This window comes from Lissotriton vulgaris, chromosome 3_1, assembly GCF_964263255.1.
Source record: "Lissotriton vulgaris chromosome 3_1, aLisVul1.2, whole genome shotgun sequence".
NCBI lineage: Eukaryota > Metazoa > Chordata > Amphibia > Caudata > Salamandridae > Lissotriton > Lissotriton vulgaris.
Genome location: NC_141689.1, coordinates 612406456 through 612434202, shown reverse-complemented (window position 1 = coordinate 612434202; position 27747 = coordinate 612406456). Strand labels below are relative to the sequence as shown.

At 43.8% G+C, this 27747-nt stretch overlaps 1 protein-coding gene across 1 annotated transcript in view; it reads right to left on the bottom strand.

The window, feature by feature from the left end:
• ADGRV1 (adhesion G protein-coupled receptor V1) overlaps positions 1–27747 on the bottom strand; it is a 1865288-nt gene that overhangs the window by 1802386 nt on the left and 35155 nt on the right. Inside the window, exons 5-6 of the mRNA XM_086963519.1 lie at positions 8823–8927; positions 5703–5816 (exon numbers count right to left, since the gene is read on the bottom strand). Of these exons, the coding sequence (XP_086819645.1) occupies positions 5703–5816; positions 8823–8927 (219 nt within the window). The remainder of the gene's footprint in view (positions 1–5702; positions 5817–8822; positions 8928–27747) is intronic.

Sequence of the window (27747 nt, the reverse complement as noted above, 5' to 3'; positions counted from 1 at the left end):
AGGATTTACCAACTCACCCACTTATCACCTTTAGCAAAGCTAGATCACTTGGGGACCCTCTAGTGACCAGTCATTTAGAAAAACCTCCACCCAAAAGTAACACTCTAAGAACGATGGGCGGGTTTTACCCATGTGGCAAGTGCAAGGCCTGTGCAGGTAGCAAAAGGGTGTTGTCCGTTGTTGTTCCTGACACAGGCAAAAGAATGCAGATCAAGAAATTTATCACATGCAGCACGCCCCTAGCGGTCTATTGTCTAACCTGCCCATGCGGTCTCCGCTACATAGGGAGTACCATTAATATGCTGAAACTACGGATCCTGGAACATCTCAGAGCGATTGATAAGGCGGATCCATCTTACCCAGTCGCCCGGCACTTTGCCGAGAAGCATAACAAAGACCGTAGCCAGCTACAATACTTTGGCCTGGATACCATCAAAAACAGTGCTAGGGGGGGAGATCGCCTACGACGACTACGCAGGCTAGATTCACGATATATCGTAGATCTGTCCACCAAGTGGCCTAGGGGAATGAATAGTGGGGAAGAAATGGTATTCCATTTAGGTAAATGATGTAATAGATCCCCTGTAGGTCCCATTTTGTGTGATTAACTTTCTGGAATTTGGATATTGCCCCAGTATGCAATGAGATTCAGCACCCTGCTGCTGAAGTAAAGATATAATGTTCTCTAATGATTGGGGCAAGATGCATCATTATGTATTAATTGTATGAATTTTGTGTGCTATGACCAACTATTGGGACACGTCGTCTGATGGTATTTGATTATGTTTCTGAAGCCTCATAAGACACTGTGTACATTAGTGATCATTTATTGTCTAGTATTTCTCTATGATGAATTTAGGTTCAAAGGGCTCTTTGATTCCTAATAGGAGATTACTATGAAAGACAGCACATCTGACTTTGTTAAAGCACGATAGAGATATGCACTGATTTCCTGTTGGTTCTCTTTTTAGTTTGTCTATGCTCATACAGATACCCTTTTCTTTAATTTCGGGCATATATCCCGTTTCGTGCATGGGTTGGATTCACTAATTATTAACCTTTAATAATGTGTAGTCATATTTGGCTCTTGTGGGCTGCAAAATATTAGAGGACAAACGCCGATCCACGGCTGTATGTTATGCGCATTTCCTGCACAGTGATCAATTAGACCTTCCACCATAGCGTCTGTACCTATCTGTAGGTTGCATAATGTCACACTGCATAGTGTTTTGAGTTTTGTGTATACGGTCTATATTAACCACTACAAAATGGAGCACGCAGTTAATGGGAGGGTTAGAGTCCTCTTTCTATGCTCACTACTGTGATGTCACCCTTACACGAATCAGATGTTTATATATATGTACCTGGGTTGTGCGTGTGGACACACACACACAGTGAAGAAGGCAGACCGCAGAAACGCGTCTGTGGTGTAGCTTTTGAAAAATAAACAAACTCTGTGACGAGGAACCTCCCGAGTGCTGTTTTCATTCCTGGGGATCAGCTAGGAATCGACGAGCGTAATATATATATATATATATATATATATATATGTGTGTGTGTGTGTGTGTTTATAGATATACATAAGTGTATATATATATAATATTTATATAAAATGTACTTACTGGCGAACGCCATATGTGTTTTTTGTTTGCGGTCTCCCTCTCTCTCTGGCCATCTTTCTTTATAGCTGCTGCTCTGTGGTTACATTGCGCAACTGGATAGTTTTCGCCTGGTGTTAGCTTTCGCCAGGTGTTTCCTGGGTTGGCTACCTTCATATGCTGTACTTTGGACTGGATGGGGGTCTGGTGATGTTACCTACTGTTTGCACTGTCATTTGGATGGAATGCCCGCCGTTGCAGAATACAGAAAATATCTATATATCACTCTAATCTGTACTAGCTTGATCCTGTGCCTCCTGGAGGCATCCTCCCCAGTTGACTGTGTTTCAGTGTTCTGTTTCCTGACAATATCTATCTTCTCCGTGGATGCATCTTCTACTGGATTGATATTTCTTTGCTTCCTTCATGGAATGACATTTATATTTGAGCCTGCAATAAGAGAGGTTTCTGGATGTGGCTGCCGCTTATAACTACTGAGTGACATCATGATATATATTTTTTACTCTCTACTCTCTTGCTGCTGCTGAAATCAGTGATAAAAAGGTCTCTAAATATTACATTCACCTCATTTATTTTAATAAAATCCTACATTTTCTTTAAGCTAAACCAAGAAAAATCTTTTTTTTCTGTCATAGTTAATCTATTCGCCCTAAATAAGTTCCAAACTTTATATTTATTTTCAAGTTTTAGACACTGTTGTGGAAGTTTTTGCTATGCAGAAAAAAACGTAATCAACTTATATGAAGACGTTGTGACCTTTTGACCTTATTTCAGAATGTGTGTGTCCTTTCTGAGGAGTGCAGCAAAGGGAACAAATTCAGTGTAGAACAGAAAGAGGCCAAAAGGCCCACTACAACCTATCATCACACTTCCTTCAAACCAGAAAACACAAACTTGGACCTCGCTCAGATAGAAGATGTTAGGTTATGTAATGTAATGTTAAGGTTATTTGTAAATCATGCATACTGAGTTTTCTTGGCGCTGAATAACCAGGACTATACTATACATATGACGAATCCAATTACTTGGGAAATAAAGTTTGTTGTCAAAGTTCACCTAAACTGAATGAAAGAGGATATTGAGTGCTAGCTACTTGTATTCCACAGTTTAGTAGAGTCCAGGACAAAGGGGTCAGTTCTAGCTTTGGGAACCTTCAATGGGTGTTAGTCATTGGATCTCAGGTTACATACAGGAAGCTTTGTACCATTCAAATTTGACAGCCAAGAAATCCGGAAATTGCTGGTAGACTCCACGGTGAACTATGAACATAGCTTTAAAGATTCTTCCTGGATGCACGGGGAGCCCTTGAAGTTGCTTCAAAAGAGGAGAAATATGTTGATATTTCAAGACTTTATAGATGAGGCTCACACCCTCGTTTTCAATCAATTAATTTGCTTTTCAGATTTTTGAGGAACTGTTACTACATGGCATTCCCATAATCAACACAAGAGTTTTTAAGATTGTAACTGGAATTAGGTGATTACTATCCAAAAACGAAAAATATTCTGGAAAGTTTTAAGATGAATGAAACATGTGCTTGGGATTTTGGTTACATAGGGACTGAAGATAATACTGGCATAAAAAAGATATGCTAAATTTCACGGCGTCCTAAGAAATCCACTACTAAACCAGCCATAGATTATAGGGAAGTGATGAAGTGATGGAAAGGTCACGTGTAAACCCAAAGATCAACTGAGTGTCTCCTGCATACATGTAAAACATAGCCCCTGCCAATGTTAACAATAGAGCCGAGGGACACATGCAGGTGTTAAACGGGAGAGATGATAAATAGGGTGACCAACCGTCTGTAAATTTCATGGAGAGTCCGTAATTTCGGCCGTCTGTCCGTTGTCCGTGAAGGATTCTTTAACAGACGCCATTTGTCCGTAATTTTAACCGGGCACCAGTCGCACCTCCCTTAAGCCAGCACAGCTTCCACCCACCTCCCTTCTTGACTCCGATGCTGTACCAAAGCTCAGATACTCAGCAGCATTGGAGGGGCACAGCGGGATGGCAACCTTCACACCTCTAGCCCTTGATGAGCTGTTAAGAGGTGCTTGAAGGTGACAGAGGGAGGGGCTTCAAGAGCAAGGGCATCTATTCAGATGCAAACAGCCCTGAATGCGTCATGTCTCTGCAAGTTGTGTGAGACATTTCCTTTCTGCCCAGGGCCCCAAACATCCTACAACCGGCCCGGATTACACCAAGGCAGCACGTGGTTCTCTTCACAGCACAGAACTTAATTACTGTCACTAAATTGTAAACAAACCTCGGTTCTTCAAAAATGCAGTCTATAATGTAATAAAATAAAGAAATGGCACAATCGCACCCACACTCATTAACAAAGTATGGAGGACAATCAGTTAAATCAGTTCTCTTGGAGCATCTCCTTTAAGTACTGTACATCACAATGGGGGATGGCAAAACTAAAATTCTGGGAAGAGAGACTGTCTTCTCAGTGTTTTGTCCAGGAGGGGGTGAGGAGCCCTACCCCACCCTGGAAGAGACCAAGATGATACCAGAATACTGCATGCCCACCTCTGTGCCCACCCTGGTGAATCCTTTTCCCCCTTCTGCCCCCCCGTGATGGCTCCTGTTTCCCCATGTGGTGGCTCCTGTCCCCTCTTCCCCCCCCCCCCGCCTGTGATGGCTCCCGTCCCCCCTGTGGTGGATCATGTCTCCGCCCTGGGTGGCTTCTGTCCTAGTCCAGGGATGGCTCCTGCAGCGAGGGTGAAGTTCTTGATGGGCCTCTTCTCAAATAGGCTCCGCTCAAAATTAATATGAAAAGTTGGGCAAGTGAGTAAGTGAAGGAATGGGTGGATGGCTGGATGAATTAGTGAAAGGGTGAATGGATGAGTGATAGATTGAATAGATGGATAATGAGAGAGGATGGATGGATTGACGAGTGAGTGGAAGGATGGAAGAGAGAAAAGGTAAATAGCTGGATGTATGGGTGGAAGGATAGCTGGATGGGTAAAAAGGTGGACGGATGAGTGAAAGGATAGATGGATTGATGAATTGATAAGGGCAAGGGTGAATGGATGGACGGATGAGTGAAAGGGTGGATGTAAGGATGGATGAGTGAGTGAAAGGGAGGGTAGATGGACAAAAGGATGAACAGATGAGTGAAGGAGTGAAAGGATAAATGGATGAGAGAAAGGATGGATGAGTGATATGGTCAATGGATGGATTCATGAGTGGATGAGTAGATGGATGGGTGGGTGGATGGAAGGAAGAATTGCTAAGTGAAAGGGTTGATGGAGAGAGAAAGGGAGGATGATGGATAACTGAAAGGGTGGATGGGTGGAAGGATGAGTGACTGGGTGGATGGATGAGTGAGAGAAAGGATGGCTGGATGGGTGAAAGGGTAAATGGCTGGATGGATGAGTGAATGGATGGGTAGAAGAGTGGATGGATGAGTGTACAGATGGATAGGGTGAAAGGGTGGATGAATGGATAAAAGATGGATGAGTGAAATGATAGATGGAAGTATACATGATGGGTAGGTTTGCAAATGGTTGAATATGTTTGGACATGGATGGGCTTACTTATATACTATTGCGCGACCTCTGATGTGTCTGTAAAACTTATCCAATTGTCCTGAATTTTTGTCCTGAATTTTGACCTCCTGTCCTGAATCTGTGTCCTGAATTTTGACCCTTTGTCCTGAATTTTTACACTCGCCGTCCTGAATTTGCACCAATGCCAGTTGGTCACCCTAAGGATAAAGGGAATTCTGAGGGATGCCACAATTGAGAACTTTGGACTTAGACTCGATAATGTGAGGGACACATTCTGAAACTGTTCTAGTAAGATACCGGCCATTTTAAAGCTGTACTTTTACCTAAATATGAAATTCCATGCCTCTACTAGTAGTTTCTAGTATTAGAACACAAATGTTTTTTAAAACATCTTCCATGTGCATCATTTAAATAAAAAAAATCACAATACTTCCTTCAGTTGTTTTTTTAATTTTGTTACGGTACATTTCCGTTATCAATGAGTTCTTAAATAACAGGTGCCAAATTCCAGGAAAAAAAGTCAACATTATAATCATAGGAAATATTCAAAAACAGTCCTCACCTGGTCATCAAGAATGGTTAAATTATAAATAAGAAAAGATCTGCCTGGAGGAAAGGTAACATTATCGCTCACTGGTCTAATGTCTTCCTCTGGTGCATTTGGACCGTCTACTACCTGAAAATAAATTATGAAGTCATTACTTATAAAGCAAACAATATAAAGAACATTTATTAAAAAATAATTAAAATATGTTTATGTAGCAGGTTATGTGAGGCGTGATGTGTAACATGTCATGGTGGCTTCTTATATGTTTGTGTATTAGATGGATGGTTTTCGGATGGCACTACAAATGTATTTGGGAAAAACAATGGTTCTTGTGGAAAATACAAAAATATTTAATAATTACCATGCACAGTGGCAGATAATACTAGAAAAGGATGTTGAAGGAGATACACTCATACAGAATGAAATCAAGAGACCAAATACTGTTGGCACAAAATCATATATATATATTTGAAAAAATATGTATAGTGTGCTCAGTGTCCCAAGTGAAAGTAGAAACAACACATTTTAAATGACAGACATGTGACATACATTTCTTAGTAAATAAAGCCAACCAGCAGTCTCCTTTTCAACAGAGCGTCCTCCTGGGTCTCCTTTCCCCTGCCTATACTCCTTCTGAGTGCACGTATTAACTGTCTATATTTCAACAATTGGGTGGTTGGCATTTGGTATTCCTTTTGTTAGATAGCCAAAGGGGACTACTCCATTGGTGACCCATACTTCTGCAAGCAGGGTGATGCTTATATTATCTCAGCCCTTTAAGACTCTCAGTACAGTCACTTGTCTCATCCTTGCACCTTCCCAGAGTGGAGTGTGGGACGTGAGCCTCTTGTCCCATCACAGCTCTCACAGTAAGCTTATCCACTGTCACCAGGCACGACCTGTGATTCAGCCTGACCCCATTTAATGCATGTAAATAGCTTTGGTTGCTCATGCCCCATCTATCCGTCTGAAATGCTGGGTCCACTCATTCCGCATATGCCCATTCATTCACTACACGGAACTAACTGTGCCACCTTATAATATCATTTGACATTGAGAGCACTATACTTCCTTCAAATTTGGAGCATTGCAGGATCTGCATCAGTATTCGAGGTTGACCGCCCGCCCAGAGAAATGTCCCCACCAGAACATCCACCAGTGCAAAGAACGTCTTTGGGATTCCATATGGTTTATTTTGTAGGATGTATAGCAAGCAAGGGAGTGCGACCATTTTAAATATGGCCGACTAGCCCAGTAGGGGAAGTGGCAGTGTGCCTATGTTTAACATACCTCTACAGTCCCTGGAGCAGGGGGGAGATTTTCCTTGTAGTATGACACAGCATCTTTGGTGCCCCAAATGCCCATATATTTTAACTTGTGATGTTCCACTTGTAGGGTCAGCATTAAATCTTCTCTCTGTCCCCAACCCCCATCGGGAACAACAGGGATTTCTCTCAGTTTATCTTGAATCCCAAAATCTCACCAAACACCCGTAATATAACATGAATTCAGACCAGCGTTTGTTCTGTCTTAGTTAGGTATAGAAGTATGTCGTCTGTATATAGCGATAGTCTTAAGTCCCAACCTGAGTCGCCCGTCCATCCCCAGATTTGCACCATCTATTCTCATCAACTCCACCTGCTGTTCCACCGCCAATGCAAACAGCATTGGCAAAAGAGGGCAGCTCAGTCTTGTACCTCGCCGAATTGGGAAACCCTCCAGAGAGGTAGCCATTAATTTTTAATCTAGCTTGTGACCTTGTGTGCAGTAGTTTGATCCACTTGATATAGCGGGCCCAACCCCCATTTTTCAAAGAGTGCGAACAGTAAAGGCCATTTCACTGAATCAAATGCCTTGTTGGCATCCAATGACACCATGGCCCATGGTTCCCCATCCTTACCCATCTGCGTTATGTTGTTGTGGAGGCATTTCAAGTTCAAGCTAGTTCCCTAAGAGGAAAGGGTATGCCCAGCAATGGGTTCCATACCAGCGGTGAGGACGAATCTAAAATCCCTTGTGCTATGCATTTTGTCAAACCTAGATGACATATAGTGGGAGTGTGAATAAAAGGAGTATTCCCTATCCTGCCCATGGAGGGCCCTCCAACCATCGTTCAGTCCCAGCATCTGTGTAAATACCTCCATTCTCCCAGCTGATATCATTGTAATATTCAACATGGCCTGTGAGCCAGATTGTACCATAGACCTGCATGTTGTTCTGAAATATAGTGTTTTTCCATGTACATATTAGAAACTTTTTGAGTCTTATTTCTGCCTCAGAATCCAAAAAAACGTTTTAAATAGATATAAAAAGACAATTCTTTTCAAAAGGTATAACTCAGGCTGGACAGTTTATGGATTGTGATTGCTGTGTCAACCCCTATTGGGGAACTACCACCGAGTAAACCTAGAACGCTCAATCTGATACACTTTAGAAAAACAAGTGTATAAGAGGAGCTACTAGGTTATGTGACTGAAGTACCATAGAACATCAGGTCTAAGGACATCAGTGGTTAACAACAATACCCACCATGGAGTCTGTGCAGTAACTACTGACTGCTTAGGATCCAGAGAAAATTCCCTACAATATTATTTAGGAATATTGTATGGTTGTAATTAAACACACCATTCAAATGTTGTAGCTTGAAATGCATAGCAAGGACATTTCGTTGCTGCACCGCAACTGTTTTCCGCTTATTGGTCGCTTCTTGAAGGAGTGTAATTCCTGGTGGAATATTCAGTACAATTTTAAATGTTTCTGTGTGCAGTTACAGCCTATGGGTTTCTGTACTTTGGATCATATAGGTCTTGCAGACGAAAACAGAGAAAATTCCACTGGGTGACTAGAAATACTAAGTGGAATATACTCCACTAGAGACAGACAGTTGAAAGATGCAACTGGGGGTGTCCTAGATTTTTTTCTAGAGATTATTTGATGTCCAAAAGCCAATCTGTGAGGTACTGGATACATTATAATAAAGTGTAACATCATTTAAACAAAAATTGATTGCCCTTGTAGAACCTTGTAGTGTAATGATGAAGCCCAAAAATTCGTTCAGTAGCAGAACCGTAGCAAGCGGTAATCAGCTGCAACAAACACATTTAATCAAGCACTGAAAGAGACAGCGTAACTTACCTCTAAAGTCACAATCACTGTGCCATAGGTTCCCTTCTCTCTAATTAACGTGATCGGCACAGACTTGTTCGTACCTCTGGCCTCTGTTACTGTAATTAAGGAAGACTAATGGAAAAAAAGTGAGCAGCAATTAGCAAATGATTGAAGAGCAAAGAAAGATATTACCATTTTACCATACAAAGAGCAAATCCCATGCAAAGACGTTAATGCAGTTAGCAAATGGGTTACCCAACCAATGAGTGCAGCAATTCATATTTACATTGGAAGAAAAAATATTAGATACTAGCTACCATTATCGATGCGCATGTCATGGAATATTGTTCTTGTACTTAATTGCAGTAGCAACTCAGTGTATTCTACAGGGCCACTCTATGTATCTTAGAACTACTCGTGAATACTTGTTTTTGGCTGAAATCTTGATCATTAATATAAATGAGCTGGGCTCTGATCCACATGACCGGTGCTATTTTTGTTTTATAACATATTTTTATTTGACATTTTCACTGAGCTTCTATTAACATTAACAGTATACTGTCCAGGAAAGTGAACCAAACAGTGCTGTGCCCCCCTCACCCAAATACTACAAGGGTAATAGAGCAAAGTGAGGTATGTCTAATGTCCCTACATCACTGTAGTTCCTGGCCTCCTCCCAGGCTCGTAGGGTTGCTTCCTGCTCCAGCCCCTCTCTAAGTACACTGCCCTCAGGGGCGGCTCTAGGCTCATGGCGGCCCTGGGCAGGGAGCTTAGGTAGGGGGCCCCGGAAGAGGGTGTCAGGGCGGGGCGGAGCGCGGAGGCCAGTGAAGAGCGAGGGGGGGGGTCAGGGCGTTTGGAAGTGGAAAAGAGCCGGAGGCCGCCAAATCCCTGCCAGGGTCGCCATGCAAATATGTATCCATCCTCAGAGGATTATTATATTAAGGATATATATTGGCGTGGTGGCCCCTGGAGTTTGGTGGCCCTGTGCAGGTGCACAGCTTCACATGTCTAAGGCCGCCCCTGCTGCCCTCAAGCTTCTTTAATGTGTTCCATAGGTTTGCCCATCTATATCTAGGGACTGGTATTGATCCATCTATGTTTCAAGTGTGATCCTGCAATGTCGGGCCCAATCTCTCCAGTCCCTCCCATGTTTTAGGGGCAGCCCCTGGCTGTGTAGATTGGTATTTCCAGGCCCATGCATCCGTCAAGTCCTTCCTTCCATTCCTCTAGTTATGGTGCTGCCGACAACTTACAGTGCCTGGCTATGTCTCTCTTGGCTACCACAAGTCCTATCCACAGTAGGACTCGTTTATACCTTTTGCCCTCAATGTTGTCTGAAATGTGTAGCAGCATGAGTCTAGGGTTGTGAGCCAGTGGTTACTTAAACCTCTGCTCAGACAGGTCTGGACTCCTGCCCAAAAAGAATTAAGAGACAAGCAGACCCAGATTGTGTGTAGAAATTCTCTGCGATGGGTAACTTGAGCAGCATAGACAGAGACGAGGTGATCATGCCCATGCAAAACATACAAGACACACAAGGTGACGGACGGAATGTTACACAATGGCAACTGTTGTTGTTTTTGTTTTTGATCATGCCCATGCGCCATAGTCTGGAATGTATGAGGGAACTTTGTGAGTTGTATGAAACACAATTGAGCAGCTATGGCTGCGTCTCTGGGAGAGCTCATAGTTTCTCACCAATCATTGTCATCTATCTGGTGAAAGTTTCCCATCCAAGTGGCTCTTAAGTCTTGGACAGAGTCTGGCAGGTGTATGATCAGTGGCATGTAAAAAGGGCAGTTCGTAGTGGATGGGAAGGTTGAGTAGCACCTGAGCTTCCTTGGGTCTGAATTCCCCGAAGCTCCATCAGCTTAGAGGTGTAGGGCAGAAGTGAATGTCTGATCTACAGATATCGGAAAAATTGGGTTTTATGAAGCTCGTACTCCGCCAGTAACCTTGAGAAGGCCTATTTGCAGTTCCTATCATAATGTGTCCCACAGAGGTGATACCAATGAGGTCCCACTCTTTGAAGCCATCCAGGCATGTCACCAGTGGCAGCCAGCGCCCGTTCAACATATCGGTTTCTCCGGTGAGGCGCTTGTGCCAACCAAGTTGACAGAAAGACTTGGAAGACTGTGGTGTCATGGAGAAGACGTACATGCTTGTTATCCAATAAAGATTTACAAAAGGGGGTGGTGATGAACAGAGTGTCTGAATTGAGCAGACCACTCTTACCCAGTCCAAAGATCAGGGCTTGATCCATCACCGTTATTTATCTCACTGCCCCATCCCAGCTCAGAACCTGGCTATATGCAAATCAGTCTGTCCCTGGCCCAGTGCATCATGGGAACAGGGCAGACTAAACTACCAAGCCAATTCTTTACCAGAAAGGAGCCAAAAAAAAAAAACGGTGTTGGATCTAGCCCTGATCTCTTGACTGGGTGAGAGCTTTCTGCTTAATTCAGAGACTCTGTCCCTCACCACCCCTTGTTGTAAATATTTTTGTCCACCCTAAGCGTGGAAGGGTATTCTCAGATGTGAGACCCTTGCTCATTGCACCATCAGGATTCAAGCAAACCGGGCCGAAGACGGCTGTAATGCCAGAAACCGGTCCCCGGGAGCTTGTTTCCTTCCCAGTGTAAGAATTGGCTTTTGTAGTTTGGTTTGCCCTGTTCCCATCATGCACTGGGACAGGAACAGACTAATTTGCATACAGCCAGGTTCTGAAACTGGGATGGTGCAGTGAGCTAAAAAACGGTGTTGGATCTAGCCCTGATCTCTTGACTGGGTGAGAGCTTTCTGCTTAATTCAGAGACTCTGTCCCTCACCACCCCTTGTTGTAAATATGTTATCCAATAAAGACTACTTTTATTCATACACCTTGATAACTACTTCTTTACAAAGACTGAGGAAGCATCCGGGTAAGAGGCCCTTGTAATGACCTGTGAGTCATCCTTTTCTATGTATCTTTATGCTATGACCTGCGTGTCATTTCTTCCTGTTCCATGCTTCACATTGTGTCTAGAGTTCCTCATTCTAGAGCCTTCATCCGGTTTGAGTTGCTCTAGAACTCTGTGAATTCAGTTGTTGCTGGCACTGTGTGGATAGGACATCTTACAAGTAGATACCTGCTGTTCCTGAATAAAGAACACCCTTCAACCTTAACCAGTGTACCACGGTTGTACTTCATTACACTGGTGACGACCTAGAAATGGACCCTCAGTCATCTGCACTGCTTAATTACAGACGTCCTAACACATTTTTGAAGTCTGCTGCCCACCCACCCTTTGGCCCGATGATATCACCACTACCCTGCTACTTCAAAGGTACTGTCTGCTCGGTGTAGAGCGGGAATATCGACTGGAAAATATCGAGTTACCTTAATATCGCCGCAGAAATATCTACAAGAAGAAATATCGATGTCAAAAATATAGTTTGACAAGAATATCGACAGACAGGTAAGTAATATCGATAATAATAATATAGTTGTAATAAATATCGTTTACAAAAACATAGTTTACAAAAATATCGTTTTTTAAATAATTATAAGTAATTTAGTGTTTTTAATGAGTATTTTTTAGCATTTTATTAGTTAATTAGGTATTTTATGTTGAATTTAGTGTTAAAAGTTCCGTAGCAGGTTGTGGGTTTATAGGGGAATAGGGTGGGAAGTCATTTAAATATAATAAAATAATTGATTGAATAATGTGTTAATTTAATATAAATAGTTTAATAATTATTAGTTGATTAATTTCAATTAGTTAATTGATAATTAATTATGGTAATTATTTATGTTAATTGTTTAATTCATTTTAGGTGTGTGTACTGGAATTTTAAATCGAAAATGTAGTGAAGTAATAACATTTTAATTGAATAATTAATTAATTAATGATTAATTAATTATAAATAAATAATTTTTATTTTTAAACGAGTAAATACATTTTAGTTTGTGTTGTGGTGTTTATAAGTGTATATGGTGAGAAAGCTGTCACATAAGTAATTATGTAAATATTTTGAAAATACAATACTAATCAATAATTAATTAGTAAATATTAAATGTAATTGAGTAATTAATTTTAGGTGTGTAGGTGTTTGTTAATAATAAAATATTTTAATGTATATATTAAATAAGTTTATAATCTACATTAAATTTAATACTAAATTAGACAGATGGTTTATTATTTTTTTTGAGTTCCTGCGCTTTCCCTACTGTTGCACCCTTTGGAGTGGGAATAGTAATTTTTAGCCCTACGCTATCCAACGTTTTCCCCACTGTTGCACCCGCTGGAGTGGGAATAGTAATTTTTACCCCTACGCTATCCAGCGCTTTCCCTACTGTTGCACCCTTTGGAGTGGGATTAGTAATTTTTACCCCTACGCTATCCAACGCTTTCCCTACTGTTGCACCCTTTGGAGTGGGAATAGTAATTTTTACCCCTACGCTATCCAACGCTTTCCCTACTGTTGCACCCTCTGGAGTGGGAATAGTAATTTTTACCCCTACGCTATCCAGCGCTTTCCCTACTGTCGCATCCTTTGGAGTGGGAATAGTAATTTTTACCCCTTCGCTATCAAATGTTTTAACTAATAATATTTTTTATATTTTAATTAAATGTATGTATTATTGTTGGTATATAATTTTATGTGTTAAATATATGTATATGTACACAACTATTAAGTTTATCATGAAAAAGTGTAGTTAATTTGTTATAAATAGTTAAAATATAAAAGTAATGTAATGTATTTTGTTAACAGTACTTATATTTTGTAATTATTTTATGTAATTTTAATTAATTTAAAAAGTCGATATTTTTAACATCTATATTTATTACATCGATATTTTTGAGTAGATATTTATGTACTTACCTGTTTAGGTATAGGGTGTCGATATTTTTGTAAACGATATTTATGCAACTATATTTTTGTCAACTATATTTTTGTAATCGATATTTAAACACTCTACCATTTGCTCACCCTTATAGCCCTGCGTTTCCTTGCAAAACGCGTCTTTTAAGCAGTAATTAAATTTAAACTTGCCATTTTAATACACACTTCTCTCGCCAGCACCCCTTGCGCAAGCATGTCATCTCTCTGGCAACCTTCCTTGATGTTTTCCTGCAGCGTCATACCTTCTATGGAAATACGCAGCTCCAACAATCCGCTGTCTGGCAACCATAGACTCTCTTTTCTACGGCTCTTACGCAGACTTGCATGGCTTTTCTAAGTTGTTGTGTTTAATAAATATTATCATTATTGTTTTAGTGTAATTATACCCTTGTCCTGATGAAGCCATAAGAAACGACTGGCTGAAACGCGACCACGACTGCGCCAACACCTTTGATAAGGAGTCCTCAAAAAAAGTTTACGTTGGTTCAAATTCCAATACTACCGCCTTGATGAATAATTTCTTAGATGTGTTTTACCTATGGCGCTCGTAGGACTTCCTGGTTGTGTATCACTTTGATTTAAGAGTGGATACCGTGAGAATTTCTTGTGTTTCCTTAGGGTATATATGTTTTGTGTATGTAGTGTATATACTCTACATGTGATGTATATCTTTTGTATATTGTATTGTATATAGAGATGAATGATAGCTAGGGTGTTTCATTGTTGTACAGTCCTTAGTCTATATCTAGTAATTGTTTACATTATTTAATTTTTCCTGTGCCCATTTTGTCATTTGATACGTATATATGTTTTTGTAATTTGTGAACATTAATGACTTCAAAATAGTATAATGAACATCAGGGTAATTAATTATACCTTGCATGTAAATAAATGTTGAATTGATCCCTCTGTACTAATTCTTATTTATACACATCTTTTGATGTCCCTTGCTCAGGTTTAGGAGGGTGATTTGGGCATAACCCCTGTTTTTTTCTAGTAGTTTTTCTAAGCAAGAGAGCACGCTCCATAACCTTCGGTCGGCAGGTTAAACAAAACTTGTCTTGCTACCAATGACTCTTGTTTGACCCAAGGACATACCGGCTATTCACAGCTGTGCATATCCTTACCATGCAAGGGTTACTCCTGCTCTCAAAGCGCATCAACTGCGCTATTTAAAACGGTTTCGTACAAGTACCCTCAAGCCTGCCTCGCTTCCACTTCGCTGGCAGGCACAGCCTTTTCTTTTTACTTTCTCAACCATACGCCATTTGATTGTTTCTTCGCTGGCAGGCACAGTGGTTCACTTTGCCTGCATTCTTCATCCGCTTTCACTGCCTTCATCGGTATTTCGCTGGCAGGCACAACTGTATGCTGTGCTTATTATCACATTCCCTGCCTGTTTTCCTGTAAGGCACAGCTTGCTACCTATAAAAAAAAAATAAGTTCACCTCATCTAAGTGGCCGTGCTCCTTCTACTACCCGCTTCATCGAAGTGACAGGCACACCCCTTTTCACATGCCTGTCTCTACTCCACCACAGTGATAAGCACAATCTCACTCAACATGCTTTTACCACCTTATTATCTACAGTGACGGCCACACCTTTGTTCTCAAAATGCAAAATGTCAAGCCAATTCCCTTTTTCCTCTCCAATCCGGTTGAACCCTCAATTCGCTGGTCAAAGTGGAAGAAGGTTTTTCTCAACTATGGGAAGGTGTATGGTGCGTCACTGAGTGTTGAAAGGAGGTCAGCCTTACTCCTACACTGTCTAGGATCGAAGGGGCAAGAGGTGTTCAAACATTTACCAGACCTCAATGACACTGAATCCGACAGCCACAACCAATTTGAAATATGTTTAAGCATTACCTCCCCAAAGTCAGCACCATCTTGGACCGTTACCACTTTGGGAAACGTATACAACAACCCAAAGAGTCTGTCGAAGTGTATATGACTCATTTGCGCAAACTAGCTTTCACTTGCAAATTTGATGGCGCACTCGAGGAACACATAAGTGACCAGTTTATGTTGGGATGTACCATAGAGAAAGTCAAGGACGAATTTTGGCAAAAAGACGATCCGAAATGAGATGAGGTCATCTCTATTGCTAAGCACATTGAACACAGTTGCTTGTGTTGAAGTGATAAAGAAGGAAAATGGCACTGCTAGCTCTACTAATGATGAAGTACAAACTGTTATGAAGACGAAAACATTTAAGCAGATTGAACCCCAGCTTAGAAGCCTAAAACGGTCTTCTCTGGTAGGTGCTACCGCTGTGACATGCTAGGTCATCTGGCCAATGACAAGTCTTGCCCAGCTTTGAACTCCAAATGTCTATATTGCGGGAAGGTTGGCCATGTGGCAAAAGCTTGCAGAGTTTTGAAGTTTAAATAAAACAAACGTGTGAAGGAAGTTTGGGATCAAAACAAGTCCGACTCTGATCCTGATGAGTTTCATTGTGGTGAGGTCTTGGCTCAGGTCAGTCAGTGTAAGCACAAAAGCCCCGTCGACATTGTTCGAGTAAGTGGCCACCTCGTCAAAATGCTTTTCGACTCCGGCGCAAAAATCACGTTGATTCCAAAGATCTTCTACGACACATCACGTTTGGGTAAGGTGAAGGTCTTTAAACTGGATATCAGGCTGCTTGCCTATGGTGGCCAACCCATAAAGTTGTTTGGCAACTTTGAGGGTGACATCAAATACAACGGTAAACTCACTGCTGGGAAAATCTACATCTCCTCCAGCGGTGACAGCATTGTCAGTTGGTCTCACCAGGTCGATCTCTGTGTGATGCTGGTCCCGGGTGGAGATCCATGTATTATTCTGAAGGAGGACCTACCACCATCACACTCCGACATTGCTGGTCCACCTGAGTCTGCCAACGTTGTCCAAGTAGAGTTTTTAGCAGGTCTTCTGTTGAAAGTTAAGTTGTTTGTCTGACTATACACTTAGAATCACCTTGAGACCTGGTGCCACCCCTGTCACGTGCAAGGTGACAGGGGTGACAGAGAGAGATCATGCAAAAAGAACTACAAAAGTTGCTCAATGAACGGATTATAGTCGAAACTGAAGTGAGTGATTGGCTGGCCCCGTGGTACTTGCCCGTAAAGCTTCCGGTGAGGTGAGATTATGTGTGGACTTGCGTTCTCTCAACCGAGATGTCATAGTTGACAAGTACCCTCTCCCTAATATTTACAGAGATGCTGACGCAGCTAGGTGGGGCTGAGGTCTTCTCTACATTGGACCTCAAGGCAGTGTACCACCAAATCAAGATCGACCCTGATTCCATGAATCTCACTGCATTTATAACACCTTTTGGCACATATAAGTTCATGACGCTTCCCTTTAGCCTAAACTCTGCAGCCTCTGTCTTCCAGAGAGCTATTGAAGATGTTCTACATGGGCTACCTGGTGTCAAAATTTATCAAGACGACGTTCTGGTACATGACTCTTCTCAGAAACTCCATGATGAGAGGCTCAGGGCTGTTCTGGAATGTTTTAAGTCATGTGGCTTAACTTTATGTGAGAACAAATGTAAATTTAACTTATCCATAAAACCCCGAAATGGTAATCAGCCAAACCCCTGCTACGCAAATTGCAATGGCTACCAGTCTAACAAAGGGCAGCCTTCAAGATCGGCTGTCTGACCTTCAAAGCTCTTCACTGTACCAGCCCTTACTTTCTTAAAACCTTGATCTCACAGCACCGCCCGGTGCGCAATCTCCGGTCGGCTCACCTTCACCTGCTGGTCGCCCCTACCATAAATCTCAAAAGGTTTGGCGGCCGCAGGTTTATCCATTTGGCCCCTAAACTGTGGAATCCACTCCCCTTGTCAGTCAAGTCAAGCTGCTCTTTACTGAACTTTAGGAAACTCCTGAAAACCTGTCTTTTCACCCAAGCCGGTTAGCCTGCCTCTAGGTCAATCTCAGCATCTCTCAGCTCCAGGAAACTTATGGTGTCAGTGCGCTATATAAATTCTGCCTAACATAACATAACATAACCTCTGAAACTGACTATTTGGGCCATAAATTATACAAGGAGGGTGTAAAACGAGAGACCATTTAGTAAAGACCATCGAGAACTTTCCCATGAACCCAATCCAGAGACGAGTTGGTTACCTTTCTTGGCATGGCTGAGTATTATAATAAGTTCGTCCCACAGTTTGCTTCTCGCACCTTTACCCTAAGGGTTCTTCTCAAAAAAGGGGTGAGATTTACCTGGTCGCAACAGTGCTAAGTGGAATTTGACAATATAAAAGGGGCTTTGAGTGGTGTACCCCCTCTTCACAGCTTTGACACCACTTCCCATTCCATCCACATCAACGATGCTAACTCTAAGGGTCTCGGTGCTGTTCTCAAACAGGTGAAGGATGGAAAGGAGATAACTGTTATGTTCCTGTCACAGGCACTGGTGGGACCAGAGATGCAGTACTCTGCCATGGAGATGGCAACCTTGTGCATCTTTTGGGCTATTAGGAAATGTAAAAAGTTTCTTTGGGGAAGTTCTTTCATAGTACTGTCTGACCACAAACCTTTGAAAGACTTGTTCACCCAAAAAAGTTTAGATGCCGTATCCTCAAGGATCGCCAGGTGGATAGTCACACTCCAAGACTATGATTTTATTGTAAATCACATACCTGGTGCTCAGAACAAGGTTTCAGATTGCCTTTCTCGCCTTGTCCTAGGAGGATGACAATTATAAAGTCTGTGAGGTCATGACAGGAGTTTTGAGTGAGGGAGAGTGGAAGTCTTCCATGGAAAGTGACCCCACGATTCTCTAAGTCTGCAAGTAGGTGGCTGAAGGTTTGGGGGTATAAGAAATGTGAATGAAGAGACACAAAAGTTTTGGAATGTGCGTCATGAGTTGTCTGTTTCCTCTAGCTTGCTTTGGAGGGGTACTAAAATCGTTCCTTCCCTGTCCGTCAGGCAGAGAATTGTTCAACAAGCCCATCAGGGACACCAGGGTATCTCCAAAACCATAGAGAGAATTTGATTGCACTTCTGGTGGCCTAGCATCAAACTCCTTGTCGAGTGCATGGTGAGAGATTGCTCGGAATGTAACACCTGTGACAAGGTCTACAATACCAGAGTACAACCTATGGTTGTGTGAGGGACCCCTGATCGTTGTTGGCAGGAAGTGGCACTGGATCTTTTGGGTCCCATTACGAGCAGCTTCGGCCAATCCTATGTCCTAGTGTTAATAGACCTCTTCTCCAGGTGGCCGGAGATGAAGATCACTCACAACACTGAGACTAAAGATGTCATCAAGTTCCTCGATTAAGTCTTCTCCCGTGAAGGACTCCCGGACTGTCTCCTAACTGACAATGGGCTCCAATTAGTCTTGAGAGACATGGAGGAATATTTAGCTGAAAGGGGGATCAGACACAAACGTTGCGCCCTCTACAATCCCAAAACCAACGGAATGGTGGAGAGGTTTAACCGTGTCTTAAAAGAATCCATTCAACTGGCCAAATTCCAAAACAAAGACTGGAAGTCGAAGGTAGTGGAATGAGTAACCACTTACCGTCTCACACCTCACTCAACTACAAGTAAAGTTCCCTTTGCGCTGTTTCGGGAACGGAGTCCCAATACTCACATGTTCCAAGCGTGGATGAGGAAAAAAAGTACGAGTGTGGGTTTGGATGCTAGTTCTGGTGTGGTAACCCCCTGTACTGACTCTAGTGTGCTACCTCCCTGTGCGGATCCTGGTATGGTGTCTTTGCAAGAACGTCAGAATTTGAAAATTGCCAAAAGAAGAGAATATTTTGATGCCAGGCATGCTGTTACTCACACCCGTGTACGGGTGGGTGACAGAGTGAGGGTATGTCTTTCTCAGAGATCATGTTGTGTCTCAAAGTTCGCCCTTGCCTTTTGCTGTTAAAAAACTCTTTCAAAATCCAGATCCAAACTGAGTTGATTGTTCAAAAACAAAATACTGATGGGTTGCCTGTTTTGCGAAGGAGTTCTTGCCCTTGGAAAGATCCAAAACAATTGCTTGATTTTGCTTTACATTAAGATTTTCTTTGCTTTTGTTTTGTTCTTGCATTTCCTTCCTCTTCACCCCTCACCCTGCTGGGCATCTCCTTTCTACTTTTCTCGTGTAAAGAGGGAAGGTGTGTAATGACCTGCAAGTCATCCTTGTCTATGTATCTTTATGCTATGACCTGCGTGTCATTTTTTCCTGTTCCAAGCTTCACATTGTTCCTCATTCTAGAGCCTTCATTCATTTGGTCTGAGTTGCTCTAGAACTCTGTGAATTCAGTTGCTGCTGGTGCTGTGTGGATAGGATGTCTTACAAGTAGATACCTGCTGTTCCTGAATAAAGACCACTCTTCAACCTTAACCAGTGTTCTACGGTCGTACTTTATTACAGCCCTCCTTACAGGTAATGAGTGATCAGGATTCCCTGCATGGCTCATCTCTTTGAGGCATAGGCAGGGGTGCCCTAGCCACCAACCCACCACTCAGTCAGAACCACTAATGAAAAGCCCTATAGTATGAGAGAATATCTGGTGTAGACAAGCCACCATCAAAGGATGTCTTATAGCATTTAGTAGGTGGGATTCTAGGTGCTCTTCATTTCCAAAGAAAGTGTCTCAGCTGCTCATTCAGGAGCTTGAAGAAAGTCTTGGGGACAGAGCGTGGGTAGTTTTGAAACGGATATAATAAACGGGGGATCTTCAAAAGAAAAAAGAGAGGCCCTGAATAAAATGATACAAAAGCGGGGGAGCGGGGTTACAGTAATCAAAAACTAAACAAAGAACAACCTGCCTCGTCAATTAGTAAGCAGGACTGGCGAGGTATCCCGCTTACTAACTGACTAGCAGGTTGTTCTTTGTTTAATTCTTGCTAATAGACGGGGCAGGCTGGCCATCTTGTAGATTGCGAATCTCTCCATCAGTGAGAGTGGGAGTGCAGACCAGAAGTCAAAGTATTGATATAGTTTGTGAAGGTGGGATTGTAGGTTCTCCTTCCAAGCCTTCCTACTATACTCTTAATTAATAATTAATTAATTAAATAATTCATTTTTGAGCTTGTAAAGCGCACTGCTACCCGTAGGTTTCCTGGCGCTGTATAACGCTGGGGAACCCGTCCTGGCTTTCCCTGTGAGATTGTCCCTATTGGGCACCCCCAAGGTGAAACCAGGCATCCCCGGCGTTGATGGGGCCGTTTGTGGAGATTAAGCAAGCTATTGCCCAGAGTTGCTGAGTGGAACCCATGGTTAGAGTGGCACCGAAGGCGAGATTTATCGAGCCCGCTGACATTGGCCCAACACCCTGCTGTGTCGGGAATTGAACCCTGGTCCCAGGCCAACTTCTTCTTCTGGGTCTGCCGCCTCTAACCAGTGAGCCACACTACTCCACTCTGTGATGTATATTACAGGTATTAGAAGGCTTCTGTATGTATTGTCAGGTCTGTGGCACAGGTTAATAGATGTGGCCTACCCCCATCTGATACAAAGAGGATTTGGTAATGTTGAGGTGCAGTCCGGAATATTTTCTGAATATCTGTAGGATCCAAATAGCGCTCAGACCTGACTATGGTGGTTCTGATACCATCATCTGCATATAGTGAGATCTCATCTGATATGCCTGGACCCGATTCAAAACTTTGCATCTGTGCGTCTACTTGGATCCACTAATCCAAAGGCTCAACGGCCAGCACAAATAGTAGTAGGGAAAGAGAGCACCCTTGCGGCATGCCCCATTGTTGGGGGAATGCAAGAGACATCAAGTCTCCCACCCTGTTTCAGCCCATTAGATTAGTATAGAGTAATTTGGCAAAGCTGAAATATCTTTATCCAAAGTTAATTTTGGTGAGGAGAAAAAAAAGATAAGGCCACTCCACTGAGTTGAAAGCCTTCCAGAAGTCGACTAGCAGCAGTGCCTTCTCCCACGCTGTCCTATCCACTAAGGCCAGGGTGTTCTGGATCCTTTGGATGTTGAGGCATGTAGCCCAGCTGGGCATAAATCCACATTGGTTCAGATGGACCAGGGATCGCTATACTGTCAGCAGTCGACTGGCCAGGGTCTTCGCCCAGATCTTCATTCCTACTTTAAGTAGGGATATAGGGTAGTAGGAAGAGCAGTGGGTTGGGGGCAGTCCCAGGTTGGGAATCACCGCTATATCTGCCAATCATAGGTCAAGCAGGAACATATCCACCATTGCTGGGCCCAGTTGACTGCAGTATGCTTTTTCAATTTCTAAAGAGAACCTATTCAGCTCACGTTTTAACTGACTAAAGTTGGGTCAGGGCCATTCCCAATTCTTTCAGGGTAATCGGCTCTTCTAAGTAGTTTCTCTTTTCGAAGGTTAGTCGGCAGGTGGGCAGATCCTAAAGGAAAGACACTGTGTCTGATTAAGAGGATACCTGGGTTGTAGAATAGAGCTTGGCATAATAAGCAGCAAATCTGGCTGCTAGCAGCGGTTTGTTATTGATGCTATTAACCACTTTGTCTACTAATCTGCGAACCAATATGCACATGGCAGCAGCTGAGCACAGATAGTAGAGGGTTTTGCAGGTCTTGCCCCCCCCCCCATTGGTAGCTGCCACGCTGCATCGCGAGTAATGTCAATCTCGATTTGGCTAGGAGTGTCTGTCATATTGACGATTAGGTACATGTTATATTTCTAACTAGGGCCACATCTAGTATCTCCGCCTACTGCCTATCTGAACCCCTATCTGCCTATTGTGAACCCCAAGAACTGTTTCTGGTTGGTGCAAATGAGCTGGATAGTGTATAAAATACCCCCCGCCCCCTAAAGCTTCATAAACTCAAAAAATAGAAGTATCTGTTGTGGAGAACAGTAGGGAGAACTGCCAACTGGGCATTTGAACTTCCAACCTGTCCCTACACGCCCAACTCCTCTGAGAGTACCATTTGAAAACAACCCATCAACATAATAAAGGCCTATCAGAGTGGGTGATTCCCACACCATCTAAATATGAAAAGGAAAACTGATTAGGCAATCTGCAGTTTCTTTTTCTAAAGTAGGTATATTGGGAGGGGCAGCGGATCATCGGTGCTGACTTTTCATGAGAATCTGGGTAAATCAATATATATATCCCTGAATCTGTAATTGAATCTTGTGTTATGTAAACAGAATATGTGCACTGTTTGGCTTTCATCCTGAAACTAGAGTCCAGAAGCACAACATTGCTATGCACATTGCCTCATATTTCAGATGCTGGGCAAGAATAAGTGAGGAAAGTGAATGTCATGTGAGGATTTTTTACAGAACTATCACTGCATTATATTTGGGTTGATCTAAAGAAATGACATCACAACCTCCAAAGACATTAAATAAACTTCTAGACCATAGTAATATCTCAAAACTGTGGCGCCTAGGAAAAAATAGAGGCAAACTTGAGCAGGGGGATATATTTGTCTAAGACTTTTGTGCCACCAGAGGGCCACTTTATCCAAAGGAAAAACTATGTTCAATACATCAGCAGTGGCAAAGAAAACTGTATGAGCCTGGTGCCTGGCTATGTAGTGAGCTCAATAAATATAGTTGAGTTCCACTGAGTCTTCAACGTTTGCAATAAACTACATTGTAGAAGTAACAACATTCCTTTTTGTCCATGTGGGGTAAGGTGGAAGGGCCAACACTGACCTTTGCAGGGACTTAAATCCTGCAGTTGTCTACATGTAGATTTACGATCAATTGCAATCCCTCAATTAAGGAGCCCACATAAATTACATTGTTGTATACATATAAAACAGCATCATTAGCTGGTGCTACAAGTCTGTATGTGTGTGGCCGGGCCTCCATGGACTGCCTTTGCCAAGATTTGATTCTCATGAGATCCGCTGCAGGCAAAACAGCCAACTCCCATATATAAACCCATATCCCTAAAAAATGAGCGGCAAGGAGATCCTTGACATCAGACAGCTATCTATTTGACTTATTCCTAACGTTGAACAGGGTACCATGGCAAATATAAGCTAAGCCAAGTAGCCTTCACCCTCCGCAAAATAAGGATAAAAGATACCTGGACCAGCAAACTACAAAAATGTAATGTTTAGCTATCACATTTATTGATTCAAATTAGTGTTGACCAAAAAATTCATATAATTGCTTATGCAGATTACTTAATATTACTGGATAAGATTCCAATAGGCCTTCAATTCTTTCTGGACTTTATGTGTCTACATTGTAGGAAAAATTGTATAAAAATGAATCTGACTAAAGCACAACTCATGAATTTTTGTAATCTCTCATGCAAGCTCTTTAGGAAAGTGGATGGTACCAGCTTAAAGAACATCAAACCCTCTGACTAGTTGGGTGACACCTTATCTGCTAACCAGCTGTGGGACACACAGCAGTCTTCTTTAAGAGTACAATGTTCTTTGTGTTTTTTTCAATATATTTATTTTCTCTTGTTTATATTCTTGTATTGTATGCCTCTAAATGACAAGATCTGGATATGTATTTGCTCGAAAAAATGTTCTCCCTTTTTAGTTTTAAATGGTTTTTTATTGGGCCAAGGTAAAGCATAGTAAAGCATCGTAATACAGAGTGCATGCAACCCGCAAACCGGCTGCAGTTCGTAACTAACGTCCATTTAGTGCTAAGACAGAATTGGCATAAGAAACAGGCATTCAGCAGTAGCAGGGTGATGCAAATGAGGCTTATGACATGCTTTTGTGGCCAACAATTTAGAATTAACCAACCCCGCAAAACCCCCCCTACCCCCCAACCAATCTCCCGCCCTCCACCCCAACCAGTGTGCCATATGTTCGAGGCCCAATGACTATGAATCGGAGAGAGACCCGTATCGCAGACCCTTGAGGTGTTTAGGTGTCTATCGCCGTGTCTGTGAGACGCAACAGCCGTAAGTACTTTGGACACGTAATTTCATTAAATTCTTTGGACAGCAGCGAGATGAAAGGTTACCAGACTTTTTGAAACGTGGCTGCAGAGTGAGAGAGAGTAGCCTGGATACGTTCCATGCCCAGGGTGAACCAAAGTTTGTGTAGCCACCCTATGTGGGTGGGTTTGGATGTGGACCCCCAGAGTGAGAGGATATGTTGCGTGGCGGCTTGCATGGCAATGCCCATCTGTCGGCCACGGACCGATTTCAGGGGGAAGGTGAGTGCATTGGGAAGCCCCAAGATGGCATATGCGGGGAAGCGGGGTATCGCTGTGTCAAAGGTCGCGTCAATGTCATCTAAAACAGAGTTCCAATAGTCTCTGACCTCCCTGCAGTCCCAGAGGATGTGAGTCATAGTGCCTTTTTCCCCACACCCCCTCCAACACAGGTCTCTTCTAGATGGGTTACCTTTATGAAGTCTGACTGGGGTGAGGTGCCAATGGGTTGCCAGTTTCACGGCTGTCTCTCTGCCCGCTGTGTTGCGTGTGGTGTGGGATGCTCTGTAGTATACCTGGCCCCATTCCTTAAAAGACAACGGTCTGCCTAGCTCGGATTTCCATCTTTTCTGTCCAGCTGTCTTGTGCGAATCTATTGGAGGCGTAAGCATTTTGTGTATATCAGAGATGAGGAGGCGATCTGAGTCTCTAGTCAGGAGCCATTTCTCGAAAGGAGTCATGGGGCGTCTCACCAAAGTGACAGTCGCTGGGTCAGTGAGCCAGTGCCGCAATTGAAAGTATTGGAAAAGATGGGGTCGGTGACATCATAGTTTAGTTTAATGGTGGAGAAGGGGAGAAAGCCCTGTAGATCAAAAAGATCTCCTGCGCATCTGCATGTCGTGCCTCGCCATTGCGTGAAAGCTCGGGGATCGTTACCCGGAGGGAAGTCCGGGTTGTCTAGTAGTGGGGTGAATGGAGAGGGAAAAGTAGTGAGGCCGCGTCTAGTGGCCACCGCGTCCCACACCTTGGTGACTGTGCGAGTTATGGGAGAGTTGGTGAGGTAAGTCGGTCTGTGCTTCGTATGCAAAAAGGGAATCGCCCACAGGGAGAGCTGGGCCATGGCTCTGTCCTGAAATAGCCATCTCTTCTCTGACTCCGGCCTGTACCACTCCACTAAATAGCGGAGCTGTGTGGCATGAAAATACTGTAATAAATTGGGGATGCCCAGGCCACCCTCGTCCTTGCTCCGGTGAGCTAGCTGTTTGTTAAGTCGCGCCCATTTTCCCTCCCAGACAAAGTGGTGCAGTGCTGCTTGAAGGTCGAGGATGGTGCCTTTCGGGGGGATTATTGGGAGAGTCTGGAAGACATATAGGATTTTGGGCAAGGCTGACATTTTCACCGCCGCCACTCTGCCCAGGAGAGACAGAGGTTGCTTAGACCAGCGCGTAAGGTCTGCCTTGATCTGGGCGGCGAAGTTCACAGTCGCAGTCAATGCGGTCGAGTGGGTAAGGGTGACCCCCAGGTAAGGGAGCTCCGAAGTGACCCGGAGGTCACAGCCGAAGTCAGAGGTTGGAAAGTTCGTGTGGGCGTTGCCTCCTAGCGGCAAAATGAGGGACTTACCCCTATTGATCTTGAAACCTGCGACTATGCCGAATGCGTCCAGCTCTCCTAGGAAGGCTGGTATCGAGTGGGTGGGTTGGGCAAGAGGAACTATGATATCATCAGCGTACAAGCTAATGGTGTGTGGTTCACCCCCGAACGTGATTCCGGTGATGTCTGGATTATCTCGGACTTTCTGCGCCAATGGTTCGATGTAAAGGGCAAATAAAAGGGGAGATAGTGGGCAGCCCTGTCTCGTCCCGCGCTGGATCTCGAAGGGGTCCGAGCGAGTACCACCCAGTCGGACCCGGGCCTGCGGTCGGTGATAGCAGCTGGCTATCCAGGATCGAAAGCGGTCTCCCAGACCGAAGCGAAGTAACACCTCCTGTAAGTAAGCCCAGTCGACGCGGTCGAAGGCCTTCTCCGCGTCGATGGCCACAAGTGCCGCGTCGGAATCCTGGAAGTGTGTTTTATCTATTAGATGCAGCATTCGCTTGGTGTTGTCGCTACATTGGCGGTTGGGCACGAAGCCCGATTGGTCCGGTTCCAGTATGCCGGGTAGTAGTGGGCCCAAACGGGCCGCCAGCACCCCTGTGAAGAGCTTGAGATCCAAGTTCAGTAAGGAAATCGGACGGAATGCCGAGCAGTGAGTCTGTGCTTTGCCCGGTTTGGGCAGGACGATTACCTCAGCTGCCAGCATGTCCGGGGGGATAGAGCCTGGGCCCTCAAAGGAATTGAAGAGTCGAGTAGGGACCGGGGCCACGAGGTGACTGAATGTCTAATAAAAAGCCGCAGAGAAGCCATCCGGGCCCGGGAATTTCAATGGGCAAAGCTTGGATATGGCCGCGGTTACCTCATCCAATCTGATGGGGGCATCCAACATGTTCGCGCTGGATTTGTACAGTTCTGTGATGGCCGCCGAGGACAAGTATGAATCCACCTCCCTGAGGGGCGGTGTATCAGCCTTGTACAATGAGGCATAGTAGGTGCGGAATTCGTTAGCTATCTGGGAGTCCTCAGTGAGAGTGTTCCCCGCCCCGTCAGTGAGGTCTGTGATGTTGGCGCGGTGGGTCTTAGCTTTGAGGGCGCTGGCTAGTAAGCGCCCAGTCTTGTTGCCCCCGACATAGTATGTATGTCGGAGGCGAAGTGCGGCAAACTCCGCCCTATCTGTGTCAAGGGAGGCCAGTTGGGCTCTGGCCGCCTTCAGCTGTCGCCAGACACGGGGGGCGCCTGTGCGACTGTGGACCCTTTCAAGTTCCTCGACCTGAGTAGTGAGTTCGGACCTTTTTTCCCTACGATCCCTAGCTTCCCCCGCGGCAATAGCAATGAGCTCCCCACGGACCACCGATTTCAGGGCGCCCCAGAGGGAGGGCAAGGATACCTCAGGTGTGTCATTATTTGTTAGATAATCAGTGATGAAGTGTTGAGGCGCTCGCGGACTGCTGGTCGCTGCAGCATGGTTTCCCGAAGTCGCCATGTACCGCGGGGACGGGGGGGTGACAGGGACAGTAAGAGTCAGCTCCACAGCATTATGGTCTGAGAGCGTTGCGGGGACAATGTCAACACTGGATACTCTGGGCAGCAGCTCAGACGAGCCTACAAAATGGTCCAGTCTGCCATAGGTGTGGTGGACATGAGAGTAGAAGGTATAGTGTG